Source organism: Chaetomium strumarium (genome assembly GCF_033439665.1).
Source record: "Chaetomium strumarium strain CBS 333.67 chromosome Unknown B0T15scaffold_3, whole genome shotgun sequence".
Taxonomy (NCBI): domain Eukaryota; kingdom Fungi; phylum Ascomycota; class Sordariomycetes; order Sordariales; family Chaetomiaceae; genus Chaetomium; species Chaetomium strumarium.
In genome coordinates this window covers 3,499,750-3,515,836 of record NW_026944431.1, presented here as the reverse complement: position 1 = coordinate 3,515,836, position 16,087 = coordinate 3,499,750, and the positions used below count along the sequence as shown (strand labels likewise).

General features: G+C 56.1%; 6 protein-coding genes across 6 annotated transcripts; 3 read left to right on the top strand and 3 right to left on the bottom strand.

The window, feature by feature from the left end:
* Nucleotides 1–557: 557 nt before the first annotated feature.
* Nucleotides 558–1,914, top strand: B0T15DRAFT_501914 (uncharacterized protein; the record flags this gene model as incomplete). The annotated part of the gene is made up of 2 exons (XM_062867409.1): nt 558–1,142; nt 1,396–1,914. 2 exons carry the CDS (start codon nt 558–560, stop codon nt 1,912–1,914), a joined length of 1,104 nt encoding a protein of 367 aa, XP_062723184.1.
* A 90-nt stretch (nt 1,915–2,004) lies between these two features.
* On the bottom strand, nt 2,005–3,609 carry B0T15DRAFT_530126 (uncharacterized protein). The gene has a single exon (XM_062869152.1). It carries the CDS (start codon nt 3,265–3,267, stop codon nt 2,332–2,334), a length of 936 nt encoding a protein of 311 aa, XP_062723183.1. The 5' UTR covers nt 3,268–3,609; the 3' UTR covers nt 2,005–2,331.
* A 728-nt stretch (nt 3,610–4,337) lies between these two features.
* On the bottom strand, nt 4,338–6,386 carry B0T15DRAFT_530123 (uncharacterized protein). The gene is made up of 3 exons (XM_062869151.1): nt 6,013–6,386; nt 5,634–5,818; nt 4,338–5,573 (listed from the first exon to the last, which is right to left on the bottom strand). Exons 1-3 carry the CDS (start codon nt 6,140–6,142, stop codon nt 4,680–4,682), a joined length of 1,209 nt encoding a protein of 402 aa, XP_062723182.1. The 5' UTR covers nt 6,143–6,386; the 3' UTR covers nt 4,338–4,679.
* A 1,199-nt stretch (nt 6,387–7,585) lies between these two features.
* Nucleotides 7,586–8,896, top strand: B0T15DRAFT_492881 (S-adenosyl-L-methionine-dependent methyltransferase; the record flags this gene model as incomplete). Its single annotated transcript, XM_062866889.1, has 3 exons — nt 7,586–8,087; nt 8,162–8,381; nt 8,446–8,896. The coding sequence occupies 3 exons, from the start codon at nt 7,586–7,588 to the stop codon at nt 8,894–8,896; spliced, it is 1,173 nt and encodes a 390-aa protein (XP_062723181.1).
* A 232-nt stretch (nt 8,897–9,128) lies between these two features.
* Nucleotides 9,129–14,128, top strand: B0T15DRAFT_177191 (uncharacterized protein). The gene is made up of 10 exons (XM_062862258.1): nt 9,129–10,424; nt 10,501–10,518; nt 10,592–10,645; nt 10,710–10,726; nt 10,870–12,296; nt 12,366–12,593; nt 12,650–12,913; nt 12,969–13,184; nt 13,254–13,577; nt 13,641–14,128. The coding sequence occupies exons 1-10, from the start codon at nt 9,360–9,362 to the stop codon at nt 13,967–13,969; spliced, it is 3,942 nt and encodes a 1,313-aa protein (XP_062723180.1). The 5' UTR covers nt 9,129–9,359; the 3' UTR covers nt 13,970–14,128.
* A 447-nt stretch (nt 14,129–14,575) lies between these two features.
* On the bottom strand, nt 14,576–15,600 carry B0T15DRAFT_510681 (uncharacterized protein; the record flags this gene model as incomplete). The annotated part of the gene is made up of 2 exons (XM_062867871.1): nt 14,576–14,608; nt 14,806–15,600. 2 exons carry the CDS (start codon nt 15,598–15,600, stop codon nt 14,576–14,578), a joined length of 828 nt encoding a protein of 275 aa, XP_062723179.1.
* Nucleotides 15,601–16,087: the final 487 nt, after the last annotated feature.

Below are 16,087 nucleotides of genomic sequence, written 5' to 3'. Positions count from 1 at the left end.
TCAGACGGATCAGGACTTGCACACACGAGTGGCCAGGAAGGTGGGTAAGCTGGAAGTTAAGAAGCTACTCGTAATGAAGCGCGAGATCAACGCGTCGCGTAGACCACGGGGAACAGTGGCGAGCCCCCATGACTGCTGATGACGCGTGAAGAGGAGCTTAGACGGCAGAAAGTTTCATCCCATGATATCAGGTCACGCCTCGGGGGCAAAACTTCGGCATAGGAAAACGCACAATGGAAGTGAAGTGCTCTTGATTCCTCTCCGAATGCACAAATAGTTCTCTCTCCTGAATCTGTTTCTACCACCACTCATCATCTTTTCACCGAATCTTTCCCGCCAGCGGCCATCAACAACATGGCATCCCCCTCTACCCGCGAGAAGTATTCACAGGAGAACCATCCGGTTGCAGGCAAGAACTTTCCAAGAATTCTCGCTTCCCTTATTTGTCGCCGTGTCTCCCAGTTATCGATGGTCTCTGATGAGTGTAAAAGTAAATGACTGGGAGCAGATCCTGCTAACAATCTGCATCTTTAGACGCCGACATCAAGATAGATACCATGAGCGAGACGACAACCACCGGTCGCAAGCGAGCGCGCTCCTCCCTGGAGGTAGAAGAGCCTCCTGCGGCCGACCAGACTCAAACTCAGACTGCTTCTTCCATTCCCACGTCGTCGGTTCGCATCTACGCGCTGCTTCTGCATTTCAATACCCTCATCTCCAGCAGGGACGCGGTTGCCCACGTCACCAGAAAGACCCTTTTCACGGTCCTGCCCGCGACTGACATCCGGCAGCCTCTTCTGGAGGAGCACATCATCCTGGCGTTTGCCAGATCGCCCTTCATTGCCGAGATCGTCAGGGAGCTCTCGCTTCGCGACCTGACGGTCGAGGAGCAGGCTCGTCTAGCGGAATGCTATGTGCGCATTTATTATGAGGAGGGCACGGCGATGGTGCGTCTGGCTACTGGGGCTGAGCAGTTTCTCCGGGACGTTGCCGCGCTGAGGCAGAGGCAGGAGGATCGCGATGATGGTGGTGGTGATGGTGCTGGTGGTGGCGGCAAGATGGCTATTGTTGTCTTGGCCAACAACACTGTGGTCGCCGAGGATATGCTGAGCCGCCTTGGGGTGCGCGATCTTGTCGATGCGGTAAGTCACCAATTCCCCGTGCATTCTTTTGACCATGAACACCTGCTGCCAAGGGTGGACGCGCTCAGTTGTATCTCAATTTCGTTGCTATATATGGCTTGGCCTGAATGAGTGGTATGAAGCAAATAGGGTTTGGTCTGTTTTGTTTTTCACAATGAGCCATCTCAGAGCTTGGTCCCTTTCTAGATTCAAAACCGTGAAACCTAGGTATCTAAGGTCCGGAACAGTCCAGCTAACCCATGCGGCGAATCAGATCCTACCGACCCGCAACCCCCAAAACCCGTCCTCCTTCACGTCAGCCGAGTCGACGTTAGTCTGGGAGCAGACGGTCGTTCCCTGGTTTGCCGAGTCTCGCGCCGCCAGTGCCAGCGCCGATGTGAAGCCTCTGCTGCCGGAGCAGGCCGTCGTAGTTTCGAACGCAATCTACGATTTGTCCATCGCAAAGGCTATTGGATGCAAGACGTATTGGATACGCAAAGTTAGTCCGAATGCTTCCCTCGCCGTGCGTGCCGCTGCCGAGTTCACGTCCGTGGTGGAGAGCATTGGAGAGGTTTGGACGGAGCTCTTTGCTGAGCATCCGGCCGAGGGCAACAAGGAGCAGCCGGTCGGGATTGCTGAGCATCCTATCGAGGATCTCAAGGAGCAGCTGGGCGGGGTTGCTGAGCATCCGACTGAGGAAAACAAGGAGCAGCCGGGCGTGAATGAGGATGAGGAAGAGGGGAAGATGGAGGGAACAGAGGGCGAGAATGAACAGGAACCGTGGATCCTGTAGAGGGCAGAGATGAACAGGTTAGTGGGTGGGTTTAAGGAGTCAAGTCAGAGGTACAATACCTAGGGCCAATCGTGGCGTCGATGTTGTTGATCTTCCGCTTTGCTGTTGCAATGTCTTGTCTTGCCATGGTGTTCCGACTTGAAAGGTATATCGACGTCAACCAGTACCCCTGGCTCGTCTAGCATCTCTCAGGTAGGCTATGGACTCTTACGATCCTGCTCTTTACAGGCTGCTTGTCACCTTTGATTGAGTCGGACACTCCGACTTTCGTAGGGTGCTAAACACATCAGTGCAGTGCCACTATTACGAAGAGGATTGCACCACAACGGGCAGTCAATCCAATCACACAGACTCTGGGAAAGAAACTATCATTCTTCTCCTGCCATTAGACCCCAGCTAAGATGCTGCCACACTGCCTCACGCAAGCTTGATATTCGCCTTGATATACTCGTCCAGAGTAGTCAGCCTGTGCGGGATCACAGCAGTTGTCTCCTCGACCAGCCTCTCCCCGCCAGGTCCATAGTATCCATACTCAGCGCAAAACTTGAACATGTTGACGATCGGTTCCTGCGCGTGCACCGGCAGAAATGAACGGAACTTCTCCTCGGGCATGACGACATACTTGACCGTCTTGCCCGTGAGTGCCGAAATCCTCTCGGCGACCTCATCGTACGAGCGGAACTCGCTCGCTGCATACAGCGTCTTGCCGTTGAACTTGTCCGGGTCCGCCAGGATGACGCCCACGAACTTCCCCGTGTCGGCGGCGACGTCGATCCAGGGAAACGGGGCGTCGCCGGGGGTGATGTTGGCGATGGCGTAAACGCCGGGCTGATCTTCTCCGACGGGTCGGGGTGCCATGCCGGTAACGAGATTCTGCATGAAAGAGCCCGGTGCGTAGAAGGCGCTCTTGATCGGCAGGGTGCGGATGTAGGCCTCCACCTCGCCTCGGGAGTCGTAGGCTGCCACGCGGTACTTCCCCTTGGTGACAACCTCGCAGTGCACCTCGGTGCTGTAGATGACGTACTTGGCGCCGACCGCCACAGCCGCGTCGGCCGCGTTCTTGCCCTGGCGCACCTCGCGCTCCTTGGTTTGCTCGTCATAAATGGTCCGGGTGGTGATGAAGATGGTGTCAGCCTCGGCCAGTGCAGTCTTCAGCGATTCCGGGTCCTCCAAGTCAGCGCTGACGATCTCAGCGCCTCTGGCACGGAGGGCCTCAGCTGCTGGCTTGGAAACATCTCTTGCGATACCGCGAATTCTGTAACGTGCCGACAGTGCCGGGTCGGACAGCACAAAGTTGGCGAGCGATCCGCCTTGCTGGCCAGTGGCACCGAAGATCACAAGTAGTTGGCTCATGCTGTCACTGATAACGGAGAGTGGAGGTGACGGAGAAGTTAAGGGGTGATGTGAAAGTTGTTGACTTGTTGTCTTCAAAGGAGCAGATCTGAGGGAACGAAAGTGCGCAGCGGGCCCCGAAGCTGGTAGTAGTTATGATATTCGTTCAGTGTCTATACTGGTGGCCTTGTCTTTGTTCAACCCGGCCCTAACGGGCGAAAAGGTCTGGATGCACAAAGTACCAAGTACCTCACCCCGGTTAAGTCCGATAGGTCCGGCGAGAGGTGACACAGCGTGAGCGAAGCAACATAGTGTAAGAACCAAGCAACCACGAAGAGAGGCCTGATCGTAGTCCTCCCACTGATCTACGAACCTTCGTTGGGGTTTTGCTGGTGCAGTATCAGACTGGGTCCCTGGAATTCTCTCGGCTTTGGGAAATTGGGAAAATGATACTTCATTTCTACAACACACTTCCATTTAACACCGTCAATTGGCTCTTGCTTCTAAGGCCTGGTGCATTTTCCTGCCAGGTTTCTTAGGCACTGAAGGTAAACTCGGTAGGGACCCAAGGTACGTACCTTAGATCGATCGATCAACCGATCCACCTTCGTCATCATCACCAGTTGCAATCATCCATTCATCATCCCTTTCTCACCTCTCCCATATGGTGCCGACTTAATCAAATAATCAAGGCAAATCTTATTGCCTCTGCACATTCCTTGGGTTTCATAAATTTAGTGTTATAGGAAGCTATCTTGCCGAGTCTGCCTATTTCTTCTGTACGTATCTGGATAAAGAATTCTGGAATACGTCATCCTACTTAGGTCAGCTACGGTCGTGATAGAATAGATCATCGGACTGTCCCCCGATCCAGCTTGTGGAGCCGGGGTTGCGAGTCTTCGCAGCCCTCCGTGTATGCCACGATTCCGTGTGATAGGTGCGTACCTAGGCTGAAGCCTGTGTTTCAGTGTGTTTTCGGTTTCGCATATTGATGTGCATGTACTCTACAACTAATGGTGCGGACCACTGGCTAGCTCTTCATCAGAGGAGCTCGAGAATCCAGATGTCGTGACGTACACACTGATATGGTAGACCCTCCACCTGTTCACAGATCGGCTAGGCAGTGCATCGAGTAATGCATCTCTGCCGCAGCAAGCAGCTGATAGATAGGCTCCCTCAGGTGAGAAAAGGTGAGGAAAGGCCGGCACGAGCTAGGGGCCAACAAGCTGGTCTGGTTCCTCAAACGTGCCTACCTTATCCATGGCGGTACAAAGACGCATGCGCCATGGAAGAGGGAGCAATTACACGAATACCCATAACTGTAAACAGACCCGCGCCAAAGGCGGGGGGAGTGTATCGATGATATTGGGTATCAATATGCGCGAAAATACTCAGGTACCTTATATCAACTTTCAGCAACACCGGTGTCCTACTCAATAGCCATAGCCTCGTCGACTCCGATGTCGATCACCGTGATGCCCATGCCTGCCACTTCGATGATGGCCCGTCCAACCGTAATCTGCGTGGTTGTGTCCATGGCCGCGGTTGGAGTGGTTGCTTCGACTAGGGTGTCGCGGCTCTGGCTCCCGAATCGGCTCCTCAATCTCCACCTCGTGCTCCTCGTACTCATCATCGAAATAGCTACTGACAAGTTCCTTCTCTTTACGCGCTTCAGTGGCGTCAAACACGAACCTCTGGGTGCCTTCGTTAGTTGGCCTCTTGCGCTTCACTGCCCCATTTCCAGACAGCGAGGGGTTTGTCGCCGGGGATGTGGCCGAGCCGGGTGTGACAGAACGGGCATCTAGAATGTCGGGTGCGCATCGATCGCACCACCCATAGTAGCGCGAATACTTCTCCTTGGCCACAAGATTGTTCATGTCGATCTTTATGTCCATCAGTTTCTTCAGATCGAAGCGGAGACCGACATTGGTGGACTTAGGAAAGCGCGTGTAGAGATCCAGCAGATCCAACACCGTTTCGAGCACGCATGTCCTTTCACTGTGCCAGGCCGCAGTCTTCCTGAATTCTTTCGTCCTCTCGGTACTGGTGTTCATAAGCAGTGCTGTCAGCTCAAGGATAGCTAGCACCATCGTGAAGCTGGTCTGCTTAACGGGCGCAAACGTCTTGTATAGGTCGATGGACATGCTGTAGGCAACCTGAAGGAACTTCTTTCCCTCCCCGCGACTTTCGTTGTCCTCTCGTGGGAACATTTTCCTGACCATCTTGACTAGGAGCTTCTGTGGATATTGGACACGGAAGTCAAACCCGATGGTTTCGAGAATGTGTCGCTCTAGCCCGATAGTAAACCGAGACGATGCCTCAAAGATCTAGATGTGATGTCAGTAAGCGTTGACGACCAGAATCAGGTGCCCGGGCGAGCTACCCACCTTGTCGTCGGGCGTTTTGTGGTCATGGGGTTGCCTAAGATTGTGCGCGGCGCACAGTATTTCTTTCGACTTTTTGATAGTATCCTCCGCCTTGCAAGCCACGAACAAGGCGGCCAGCGCAACGTCTTCGTAGTTGTACTCATTGCTCGGGAATCGTAGGCGAAACTTGTGGTAGTAAATCGCTGCTGTGTCGAACGTTTTGACCGGCCTGGGAAGATGGATGTCAGCGCGTTGGTGGTCATTGGTGGTCGATAGTGTCGGGGCTAGCGGGGTGAAACAAACGCACAATTGCAGACACTGGCGGACGCTGTCAATTAGCTGAATGCCCTTCAGCCGATAGCCATCCTCGCGCGCTCATCGTATCCAATGTGCTTCATACTTTGCCGGATGCCTTGTTCCGAATTGTACAGCGCAGGGATCGCCGAGAGCCCCGACGGGGGCCCAACAGGATTGTTGCCATTAGCGGCCTGTTTACCGCCGTCCGGAGGCTGTACTGGCTGCGGAGCCATCGTGATCTTCAAGGAACGGCGACAGCGGAATGCTGAGGATGGTGAGGCGAATGCTTCGGGTGGGCGGCGAGCTGGCCCAGGCACTCGGATGGCAGGATGCACACCGGATTAAAGAACTTGCATCATTGACGTTCAAAGGTCGGGCCGTTGGAGTCCCTCAAGCAGAAAGAGAACGATATCGCGCACGACGAACAGTAGCACCTGGTGTGTGTTGACGACAATCTGGTGAAATTGCCCGTTTTAGAGTCTGGCAGTCTACGACATTAAAGAAATGGGTCCCGTGACCCACACACTGGTCCCACCAAGGTCCCGGGCTGAGCCGGGCTGCCGGGGCGAGCGGGGCCAAACTCTCATCAATCACAACTGGAACTTCACAAGCAGAACAGCACTCCTAGTTCCATTGCGATAATGTGATTCTCGTCGCTTTCGTAGCGAAAATTGTTTGTCGAGCGCCTTTGAGCGTTAGCGGAACTCTTCCCAATGCTTCAGCACAACGGAGTCGAGGTGGTTTGATCCGGCAATATTCTCTCACCTGAAAGAAAGAGTCCGCTGTGTACAACAGCGAGAGGGGGAAGTTGCTCTTCAAAGCAAGCTGACCAGTGCTCGGCAGGTATCATGGCGGCGGCTTCCAGCTCTCCTCGCAGGATACCTAGATGACGCAGAAATTATCGTATAGGATAATCAACTGTCGGTGCATATTACTGCATACACTCTGAAGACCTCAGCTAGTGGACAATGGTGCGGGTCAGAATCTGGCCCAAGAACAGTTGTGCCCCTACCAGAGTGCCAGCGAACGTACTACAGTATTATTCGAGAGCGACGACCAAGAGCCTCTCGGAGACATCCCGGTCTCTCATTGACTGGACGCCAGACGGCAAAAAATGCTATATCGACGAGATAAAATACTAGCTGACATAGCCATTTGACAACCGCGGCGGTCACATCACACAGCGGGCAACCTGGCTTATCCCACGTTGATCTCTTGCGGGCAATGGTCCCAATACGCCCCGATGAACGCAAGTCTATATGTAGATGCGCGCATCAAGGTTGAAGAGCACATGGGTTCGAAAGAGCAGGCCATGTCGAGAGAAGATGCGGGCAGGATTGTGCAGAGCTAAAGGCTGTCCAGCAATCGTTACAGGAAGCAGAAATTATCGACGGAACTCAGGATGGCGTATGTATATGACTCTGATGGCGAGACGAGCACCCTCGATAGTAGATCGGGTTTGAAATCGGAGGCGGCGACATCTGGCATGACGCCACAAGAGCAGACTATTGGCTCTGAAAGGGCGTTCCATCAGCATGCAGGGGCTGCAGCCAACAATCTCGGACCCATCACTGGGTCTGCACCCATGTGAAGGACCACTGGCCTGTCACGCCATATCCGAATCCCCTCATGCTTTGGTGTTCGTGACAGTCCCATGCTGTGCAGCGCTGCCAACAATGGGGAACCCGGATCTTCCCTCATTGGGCGCTGACACTTCAGACATTGTCAACAGCAGCACAGTCGCCTCCAAGGTCACCACCAAGCCTCCCGCCGACAGACTGCCCGGAAATCCCACCCCCGCCCCAGCGCCTGGCAGCCCCGCCCTCAATATCCCCGGCAGTTCCCCCGGGCCACGACAGCATGAGCACCATCCTAGCATTGTGCCCGCCGACCCCGATGATGTGCATGACGTTGACGAGTTCACTTTCACGGATGGCTATGCTACGAGCTCCACCGGCTCGACTAGTGTCACCTCTTCCGTCTACGCGCATACGTACGAGAATGGGCGGCGCTATCAGCACTTCAAGAATGGTCGCTATCCGATCCCCAACGACGACGAGGAGCTTAACCGCGAGGACATGAAGCATGCTATGCTGCTAGAGCTGTGCGACGGGAAGCTGTTCTACGCGCCCATTGGCGAGCACCCGCAAAAGGTCCTGGACATTGGCACGGGCACAGGTCAGTCGGCTGTTGACCTCGTCTTCAGTCCCCTCTGCCATCTGGATCGACTGACACCCCGTGGGACATGGTAGGCATATGGGCGATTGAAATGGGGGACCGGTTCCCGGAGGCACGCGTCCGGGGTATCGATCTATCCCCAACACAAGCGGTCTGGGTTCCCCCGAATGTCGACTTTTTGGTGGATGATTGCGAGAAGGAGGAGTGGTTGGACCGCGACGTCGATCTCGTGCACTTCCGGTTCATGACCGTCATTCTGAAGGATGTGCCAACCGTGCTGAAACATGCGTATGAGTGAGTGGGCGGCGATCTCCGTTACCAGCAACGAGGTTCTATCTAACCTAGAACGCCGTTGCAGGAGCTTGAAGCCCGGCGGGTGGATCGAGCTCCAAGAACTCTGCGCCGAAGTCCTCTGCGACGACAACTCCATGCCGGAGGACGACCCGGTCAAGTACCTCTACGAAGTGGCCTACCGCGCCTTTGCACAGTTTGGGATGGATGTCCGGCTCCCCAAAGTCCTAGAGCCCTTGTTGCGCGATGCAGGATTTGAAAACATTCAATGCATCGTGAAGAAAGTGCCGATCGGTCCGTGGGCCAGGGACAAGACGCTGCGCGTTATCGGCATGTACCAGAAGATGGCCGTCCAGGAACTGCTACCTGCCCTCGGGGGCCGGCCTTTCTCTGCCCTAGGTTTGTCGCAGGTCGAGATCCAGGCGACGCTGGGTCGTGCCAGGCACGGGCTGGCTGATATGAGCGTCCATCGCTACTTTCGCTACTTTTTCTGGTTCGCACAGAAGGCCCCGAAATGATGTTTATATGGTTTTTGCAAAGGGCATCTCCAGGTCATAAAACGGAGTCAAACATCGCAAGCGAGTAGACGGTGAATAAGCTTGTTAGCTATCTCTATTCCATTTGCACAACACCCGAACTGACGCCTCTTCATGACTTCATACTGTTGCCCCTTGAGGGATGGTTACTACCGGCTTGCGCAGTTTCCTAAGCCACGAGTGCTCCCAAGATTCCGGTATGTGGATGCAGCATACAAAGCTCGAGGCCTGGGTACTTGTCCGGAAACGTCAACAAAGACAAATCACACTATTCGAGGAAGTTTGTCCCCGACTAACACGCCCCTGCCACCCGGGCTCTGGCTTTGTTCACGAGCCCAGCCATATCTCGCATGACGGCTCCTAAGCTTCACAACCTGAGCTTGAGCTTCAAATCCCCATTACATACCGTACATAGCATTATTTGAAGCATCAACCAGATTTCAGCATGAACGTACAGCCAGCCGGCAATGCGCCGCAGCGGCCGCCGCCATCACCATGGCTCCAAAAGTTCGGCCGCCCTCACGGGACTGTTATTCACAGTGGGCAGTCAAACCTCCGCCACTCCGGACTAGCACCGATGTTCCCCCAGCTCGACCCGACTTGCCACGCCGACAGCCTTCCGTCCGACCCGATCCCCAGGCCACCCGACCACGAGCTCGACGAGCTGTTTACCACCGAGAGGACTCAGATAGACGCCAACCTGGGGCTGACAACCTGGGAGATGGGCACCCTCCACGAGCACCTGGTCAATGGCTGGCCGGGTGGCCATCGCAGTGATGATCCTCCCATGCCGCACATCCTGGAGCAGGGCTACGGAGTCGACGTCGACGAGGATCTCTGGCATCCGGTATTTGCAAAGGGCAAGTGGTACGACTTCCGCGTGCCCATCCTGGACCGGAAATTTCTTTCCGGTAGTCTGGACGGGATTGCACCGGACGACGTGTGGAGCGTCGACGTTCCCCGGGTGTGGAAGGAATTGCGTGTCCCGCTGGAGCTGGCAAACCGCTGGCTGCGCCACATGGCCAAGGGCCGCTGGCTGAATCATGTGGTTCATGAGGACCGGGAGGAGTGGATGCAGGCAACGCCGCGTCCTAGCTTTGTGCCGCCTCCTGGCTATAGCCCATCTCCTGGAGAGGCGAACCAGGAGCAGTTTGAGCCTTCTCTCGGTCCGAACGGAAAGCCCTGGAGGATTCCGGCCAGGGGAAAGGTAACGGACTACGACAGCGACGTGACGTTGATGGAGATTGCGAACCGGCTGCGATCAAAGCATATCTGGACGTTCGTGGACGATGGCCATCATAAGAAGGATGGTGATGACAGCGATGAGTTATATGGCAGGACGATTCGGGAATACAACCGTGACGAGGAGCCCCCGCAGGGCACGCCGCACCCGGAGAGACCGCGCCCCGTTATCGTCACGTACATTCACGTATCACCTCTCCGTGTGCTGCTGAATCCGGCTTCGACCCTGTCCGAAAGGTGCCATTCGACGTGGTGTCTGGCCATGACGGTGGGTTCCCCGTTCCGGGGCTCTCGGAGCCTGGTCGTCGCGCTCTCGGTCTGTTTTCTGACTGACGTACGCGCAGATTCTCCATGAACTTATGGTAAGTTGGTTCGGGGCGCTTTCTTCCTGAGCGGAACAAGCAACACAGTTGACGCTGATTCTTTGCATCAAAGCATGCCATCAACGCCGCTACACACGATTCTTGGAGAGACATGGGATTTGAGCCTGTGAGTATCCAAAGCCCTTCATGACGTTGGCTATGGTACTGATACGATGCTGTACGTCTATTAGTTCTACGGTAATGAGTGGCAAGTACTTCGTCTCTTTCATAATGTCTCCATCTATATCCGAGAGAGAGGGTGGGATAATCAAGCTATGAGTCCTGTTATTTGTGGAAGACCAGCTGGGCTTGTCCTGGGGCCACATGATCACGGCTGACAGCGTTGTTCAGGGCCTCGGAGCTCGGCCAATCGGCCATCAACAGCTTCTTCGGCGGAGACGTCAGCGAGGCTCCAAAGATCCAGACCCCTGGCAAGCCAGGCCACAAGTATGGCCTTGCAACAGTCGACTTCCCCGCGCCGCCTGGCGTGGAAAGTCTCATCGCCATCAACAATGTCCCGGTCATACACCTCGGCCAAGTCACGCAGACGTACCCCTTACCCACCGCCTGGGTTTCTTCCACCCTCCTCCAATCCTTCTACGAAACCGCCGCCCAGAAGTATGGCCTCGCCGCCTTCCAAGCCCCCAAGCTCTTCGCCTCCCGCAAGGTCTGGCGCGGCTTCTACTTCCGGGTCCACCGCGCCCAGCCCCTTCCCAACCCGTCTTCCCTCGTCGCCCCCTCCACCGCCGCTGACCCGGGTCTCTCTCAACCCCTCCGAGACACCCACAACGCCCTGCTGGCACGTCGCCGAGTTTACGATCGCATCCGGCCCTGGTACCCCTCCGAGTACTACCGGTGGCAGCTCACCCCCTACGCCAACGTCGCCTGTCGCGCCATCATCAAGAAATTCTCTGCCGCCGTGCAGCGCAGCAGGCGGATAGCAGACTCAGACGGTGCCGAGCGCGACGGCGCCCGAGCCGTTTCCGGGATCTACCACTACCTAAACGATCATCAAATGCGTCGAGGGTTGGACGAGCCATGGCCGCGCACCATGTGGTTCTATGCCGCGCTCACGGCGATGATGCGAGCCGTGCTGCCCGGGCGCGAGACGACGGTGGGCCGCGACCATCCCTTCCGGGTGGCCAAGAACGTCTGGTTCCCCAGCCAGGCGTGCGTCCAGGCGCGGAATAACCGCTGGGAGCCCCCTGCGACGAGGAACGTGTACCAGGGCTCCTCGAGGATGTATTACATGTACGAGCGACACCCAGGGGGCGTGAATAACCGCATTTGGCTGCTGGAGCAGGCGAGGGATATCGTGCGAGGTCAGATTGCGGTGAGTCCGGTGCCGACACCGTTGGCATACGCGTTGGAGACCGAGGTTCAGAGGCTGTTGCAGGAGGCCGCCTTCGAGGTGGTGGACAATGACGAATGGTTGGACTGGGAGTTTGAGCTGCCCCCGTACACCACGGACATTGTCACAGCCCATGAGGACGCTCAACAAGGGATGTTCCTGGTTCCGTGGCAAGGCTTTCCGGGCGGTTGGCCGCAACCCGGTGATCAGGATTTAGAGCTCTCCCCCCGCGCTCCGCAGATGCAGGCAATGGCCGCGCGCGTGGTGCTTGAAGGTTATCGAGCGCCCGGCCGCCGTGGCACTCGACGGCCGACGACATATTTCACTGTCTCGGAGGTGGGGGAAATGATGTCGGATGATCGAACAGGACCGAACTGGGCTCTGCTCCGCGACGGTCAGGGAGGCTATGATGTTTTCGATCTTAGTGGTGTGTGCTTGTCCCTCTGTGGCCTGTTAGCTGTCGTTCGACTGAGCATACTGCTGATGGAACAAGTAGATATCCTGACTGAAGACCCGGCCATCGACCTTGGGACAATCCTTGCGTGGTCGTCACTTGGCCGCGTGATCGTTTCCAGCGAGATCATAGCTGCCATTCAAGCCGACGACCAAAGGCCCCTCGGAAAGCTGCTGACTTGGCGGCACTTGCAAGAAGTCCATGAGCACGATGGCAAGGACGGCCGTGACTTGTGGTGTGTCATCGGGCAGTTCATCTACGACATCACCTGTAGGCCCCGCATAAATCTTTCGTTGAGAAAAGAGTGTTTCTAACCCCCACGATAGATTTCCCCTTCCACTCCGACAAAGAAAAGCAGGCTCTCATTGCGCTCACGGCGGGCGAGGAACCACAAGCGGAGGTGTTGGATGCTCTCAACATGCCAGGTCTGTTCAAGCGCCTCGCCCCGTACATCTGCGGGTTCGTCAGACAGTCAGCGCCGTCGGCTCCCGCGAGGGAGCGAATATTCACACGGGCCGAGTTGAAGAGATACATCTATCCCGAGATTGGCATGTACTGTGAGATAGATGGCCACGTGTATGATCTTGGGCGTAAGGACACCCTTCCAACGTCACATACCGTGACCCCTTGCTGATCTTGGAACAGGCTACCTCCAATCCCACCCAGGCGGTGCAGAGATCCTCCGGCAGTACGCGGGCACCGACGCCACTGAGGCATTCCGGAACGCACATGGCGACTGGGCGAGCACGTTGAAGGCGCACAGTGCGTTGCGCGTCGGGCGTATTGTAGAAGGCAGGAACCCTAGCGACCGCCTCGACGACGAGGAGATCGTACTCTTTAGCGAGGTGTTCCTGATCCGGGGTCAGTTGTTCCCCCGCGTCGACACAATGCCCGCTCCTACCTACCTAGTCAGCTAACATTCAGATACAGAGCTTATCGCCGATTATGAAGCCTTATACGATGATCTCCGACCCTTTGGCGGCACCGACGCGACCCAGGCCCTGAAGGAAATGGATGCCCTAGGAGCCCTTCGTCAGCTGCTGAGCATGAAACATCTCGTCTGCGCAAAGGTACTAGTCCCCAGACGGCGGATAACGGACGCCGAGCTACAGAAACGCAATCGTCTGCCTGACAAGTCCGAGCGGCGGAAGAGACCCCGGGCCGACGACACGAAGTGGCGCGCGTGGATATCAGTTGCAGAAATGCCGGGGACTTCCATGTCGGAGGGGTTGCGAAGGGTGTATGATGTGACCAGTAAGTTCTTGGGATTTCCTTTTATTGGTTTTTTAGCCTTTCAAGTACTGACAGAGATCACAGTTCCCATGATGTATGGGGGCGCAGAGTTGGAGGACAAGCTCCGGCCTTGGCTGGGCAAGGATGTCGAGGATGAAGAGCTCGCAGCCCGGTTGGAAGCCCACTATACCGGATTCATCATCGGCGAGATTGTGAGGCCCGGAAGCGCCGCCGACATCGGCCAGCGGCATGGCGCAGACGCAGCCCGCAAAGCACAAATACTGGGCTCCAGACACCGGTGGGGACGTCGAGGCCTTGGGAGTTCGAGGAGGCGCACCGGTGCCCAGGATAACGACGACCGCGAGACTGCGAGGAGGTCCAACAAGCGGTCGAAGCTGCGAAGTCGGTGGTAAAACCAGCGGTTCCGAAGTTGAAAGGTTCCATTGATGTTGATTCAAGCTTATATCTCGGGCCGTATTTAGAGGCTTCTTGGCGTCGATCATACTCAAATCCGCTGCACCATGCCAGTTTCGGTGTGGATGCCATTCCTAGCGCTGCGCTGCGGGAAGACTCCTAGTTGGAAAACTGTGCCTGCGGGTATTCTAGAAATTAGAAATTAGGCAACGCCTTTCCCTGAAGTTCCTTGGACCGTTGTCTGGCAGGACTGACTGGATTCGATGCTGAAACCTCGCTGCCGGTAGCGTCGAACCCTATGAAGTAGAAGATTGTGATGTTGCATAAGCGGTGCGATGTGGTCCCGCGTAGCCGCATAGACCTCGTCGGACGATCGTTCTATCGATCTCGACCCGGCGCATATGCGGTAGCCGATCAAGGCCTGGCGCTGAATTGCTTGCACCGAGTAAGGAGGTATTCGGCGTTTTGTTCAGGCACCTAGGCAGATAGTATGGTTCTTCATCTTGCCCGATGTTATGATGCCGTCTACCCCCAACAAATCTTAAGACCATCCGATGTTGTTCCGTTTCTGATGCAGGAAGCACGCGGCCCAAATTCAACACATCTCAGGGCCCGCTGAATCGCCGATAACACGGGATCTGTTGGGTCCGCAGCAGCAGGTAGTTTGCAGCTAGCCGTCTCAGACGAATCCCTCGAATGAATTTCGCTAACCCAGCATCGGCCTCGGCACGCCTTGAGCATCCTCCTTCTTCAGCAACCGCCTACGGTTATACAGGTCCGTATTCAACACATTCGTAAACCCCCTCGCGCGCAACTCCTCCTGCACTTTACTCACCAGCCACCCGTCCCTCAACCACTGATCCACCTCCGCCAGCATGTACGAGGGCAACTTCCTCGCTCGAGGGTCGCTCTTCGTGTCAGATGGCCCATGGTTGTGCACCTTGTACTCGTCATTCGGATAGTGCAGAAACCACACATCGCTGTCCTTGGTCGTCTCGACCAGCTCGAATTTGAACATGCACCCGCACTTCTTGCTCGTCCGGTCGGTCGTGGGCTTCCGGCGGCCCTCGGCCCTGGCCCGGTCCAGCTCCGACTCGTTCGCGCGCCCGCGGTCAGCGCGGTCCCGGTTGAGCCGGGCTTCGCCGCCGCGGAAACACACCCAGCGCACCTTGCGCCTGCCTGACACTTTGACACCGGCAATGCGCATGCTGTAGCCTCGTGGCAGAGTCCACTGGTCCAGCACCTCCTGCATGCTGGCTCTCGACGATATGATATACCCCTGTGGGGGTGGTTCCAGCGGGGTGAAGGTGGTGGTGTTGACGGGCGCGCTGTTCATGGGGTTGGTATCAGACGCGCTTTTAAGAAGCCCAGTAGTCTGAGCCTGCTGTTGCTGTTGGTGGTGCTGTTGCTGGAGCACATGCTGCGCTGAGGGGCCTGTCGCGCGGTGCTGTACCGCCTGGACTGCTGACGCAGGGTTGTCTGGGGGCGATGAAGGACCCGGCAGTGCAGCGGCTGAGTTATAGGGACCTGGAACTCTCAACGCCATCTCAATACGACTGAGGCGGCGATCTATCGAAGCAAGAGCATTCAGGATGGTTGAGAGTTGGCTGTGCTGCAGACTGTCAGCCATGTCTTGCGCGTGCTCCTCTGCTGCGTTGCCCTTAGGTAATCTCAATGCGCGCTGGGCTCTTTGGCAGCTGCGGGCCCAAGATGACGTCCAGACCAATGGTTAATCAGACAGGGTGCTCGGCTTCTTCTCGCCGGAGCATGCGAGGGCGGATCGAAACGCGTATCAAGACCCGGGCTGCAGATGTCAACATCATCAAATGGTCTGCACGAATCAAGCGGGGAGCTGCGGGAAAACTTGGGTGCCCACGCCCAATTGTGGGGTTGAAGCCTGAATTTCCGAAAATCACCGAATACGGTATCTAACGTTACGTATCTGCACAGCTCCAACGCATCTGCGCGGTATCTGGATGTGAGTGGTGTAATCCGTACTGTCATGTACAGTACCATACTACGCTTGAATCCAGCATGTATGTGATTATATATATACTTGCACAGTACTCTCTTAGTTGTTAGATTCTCATGATATCGGTATAATACGTGCAACAGCT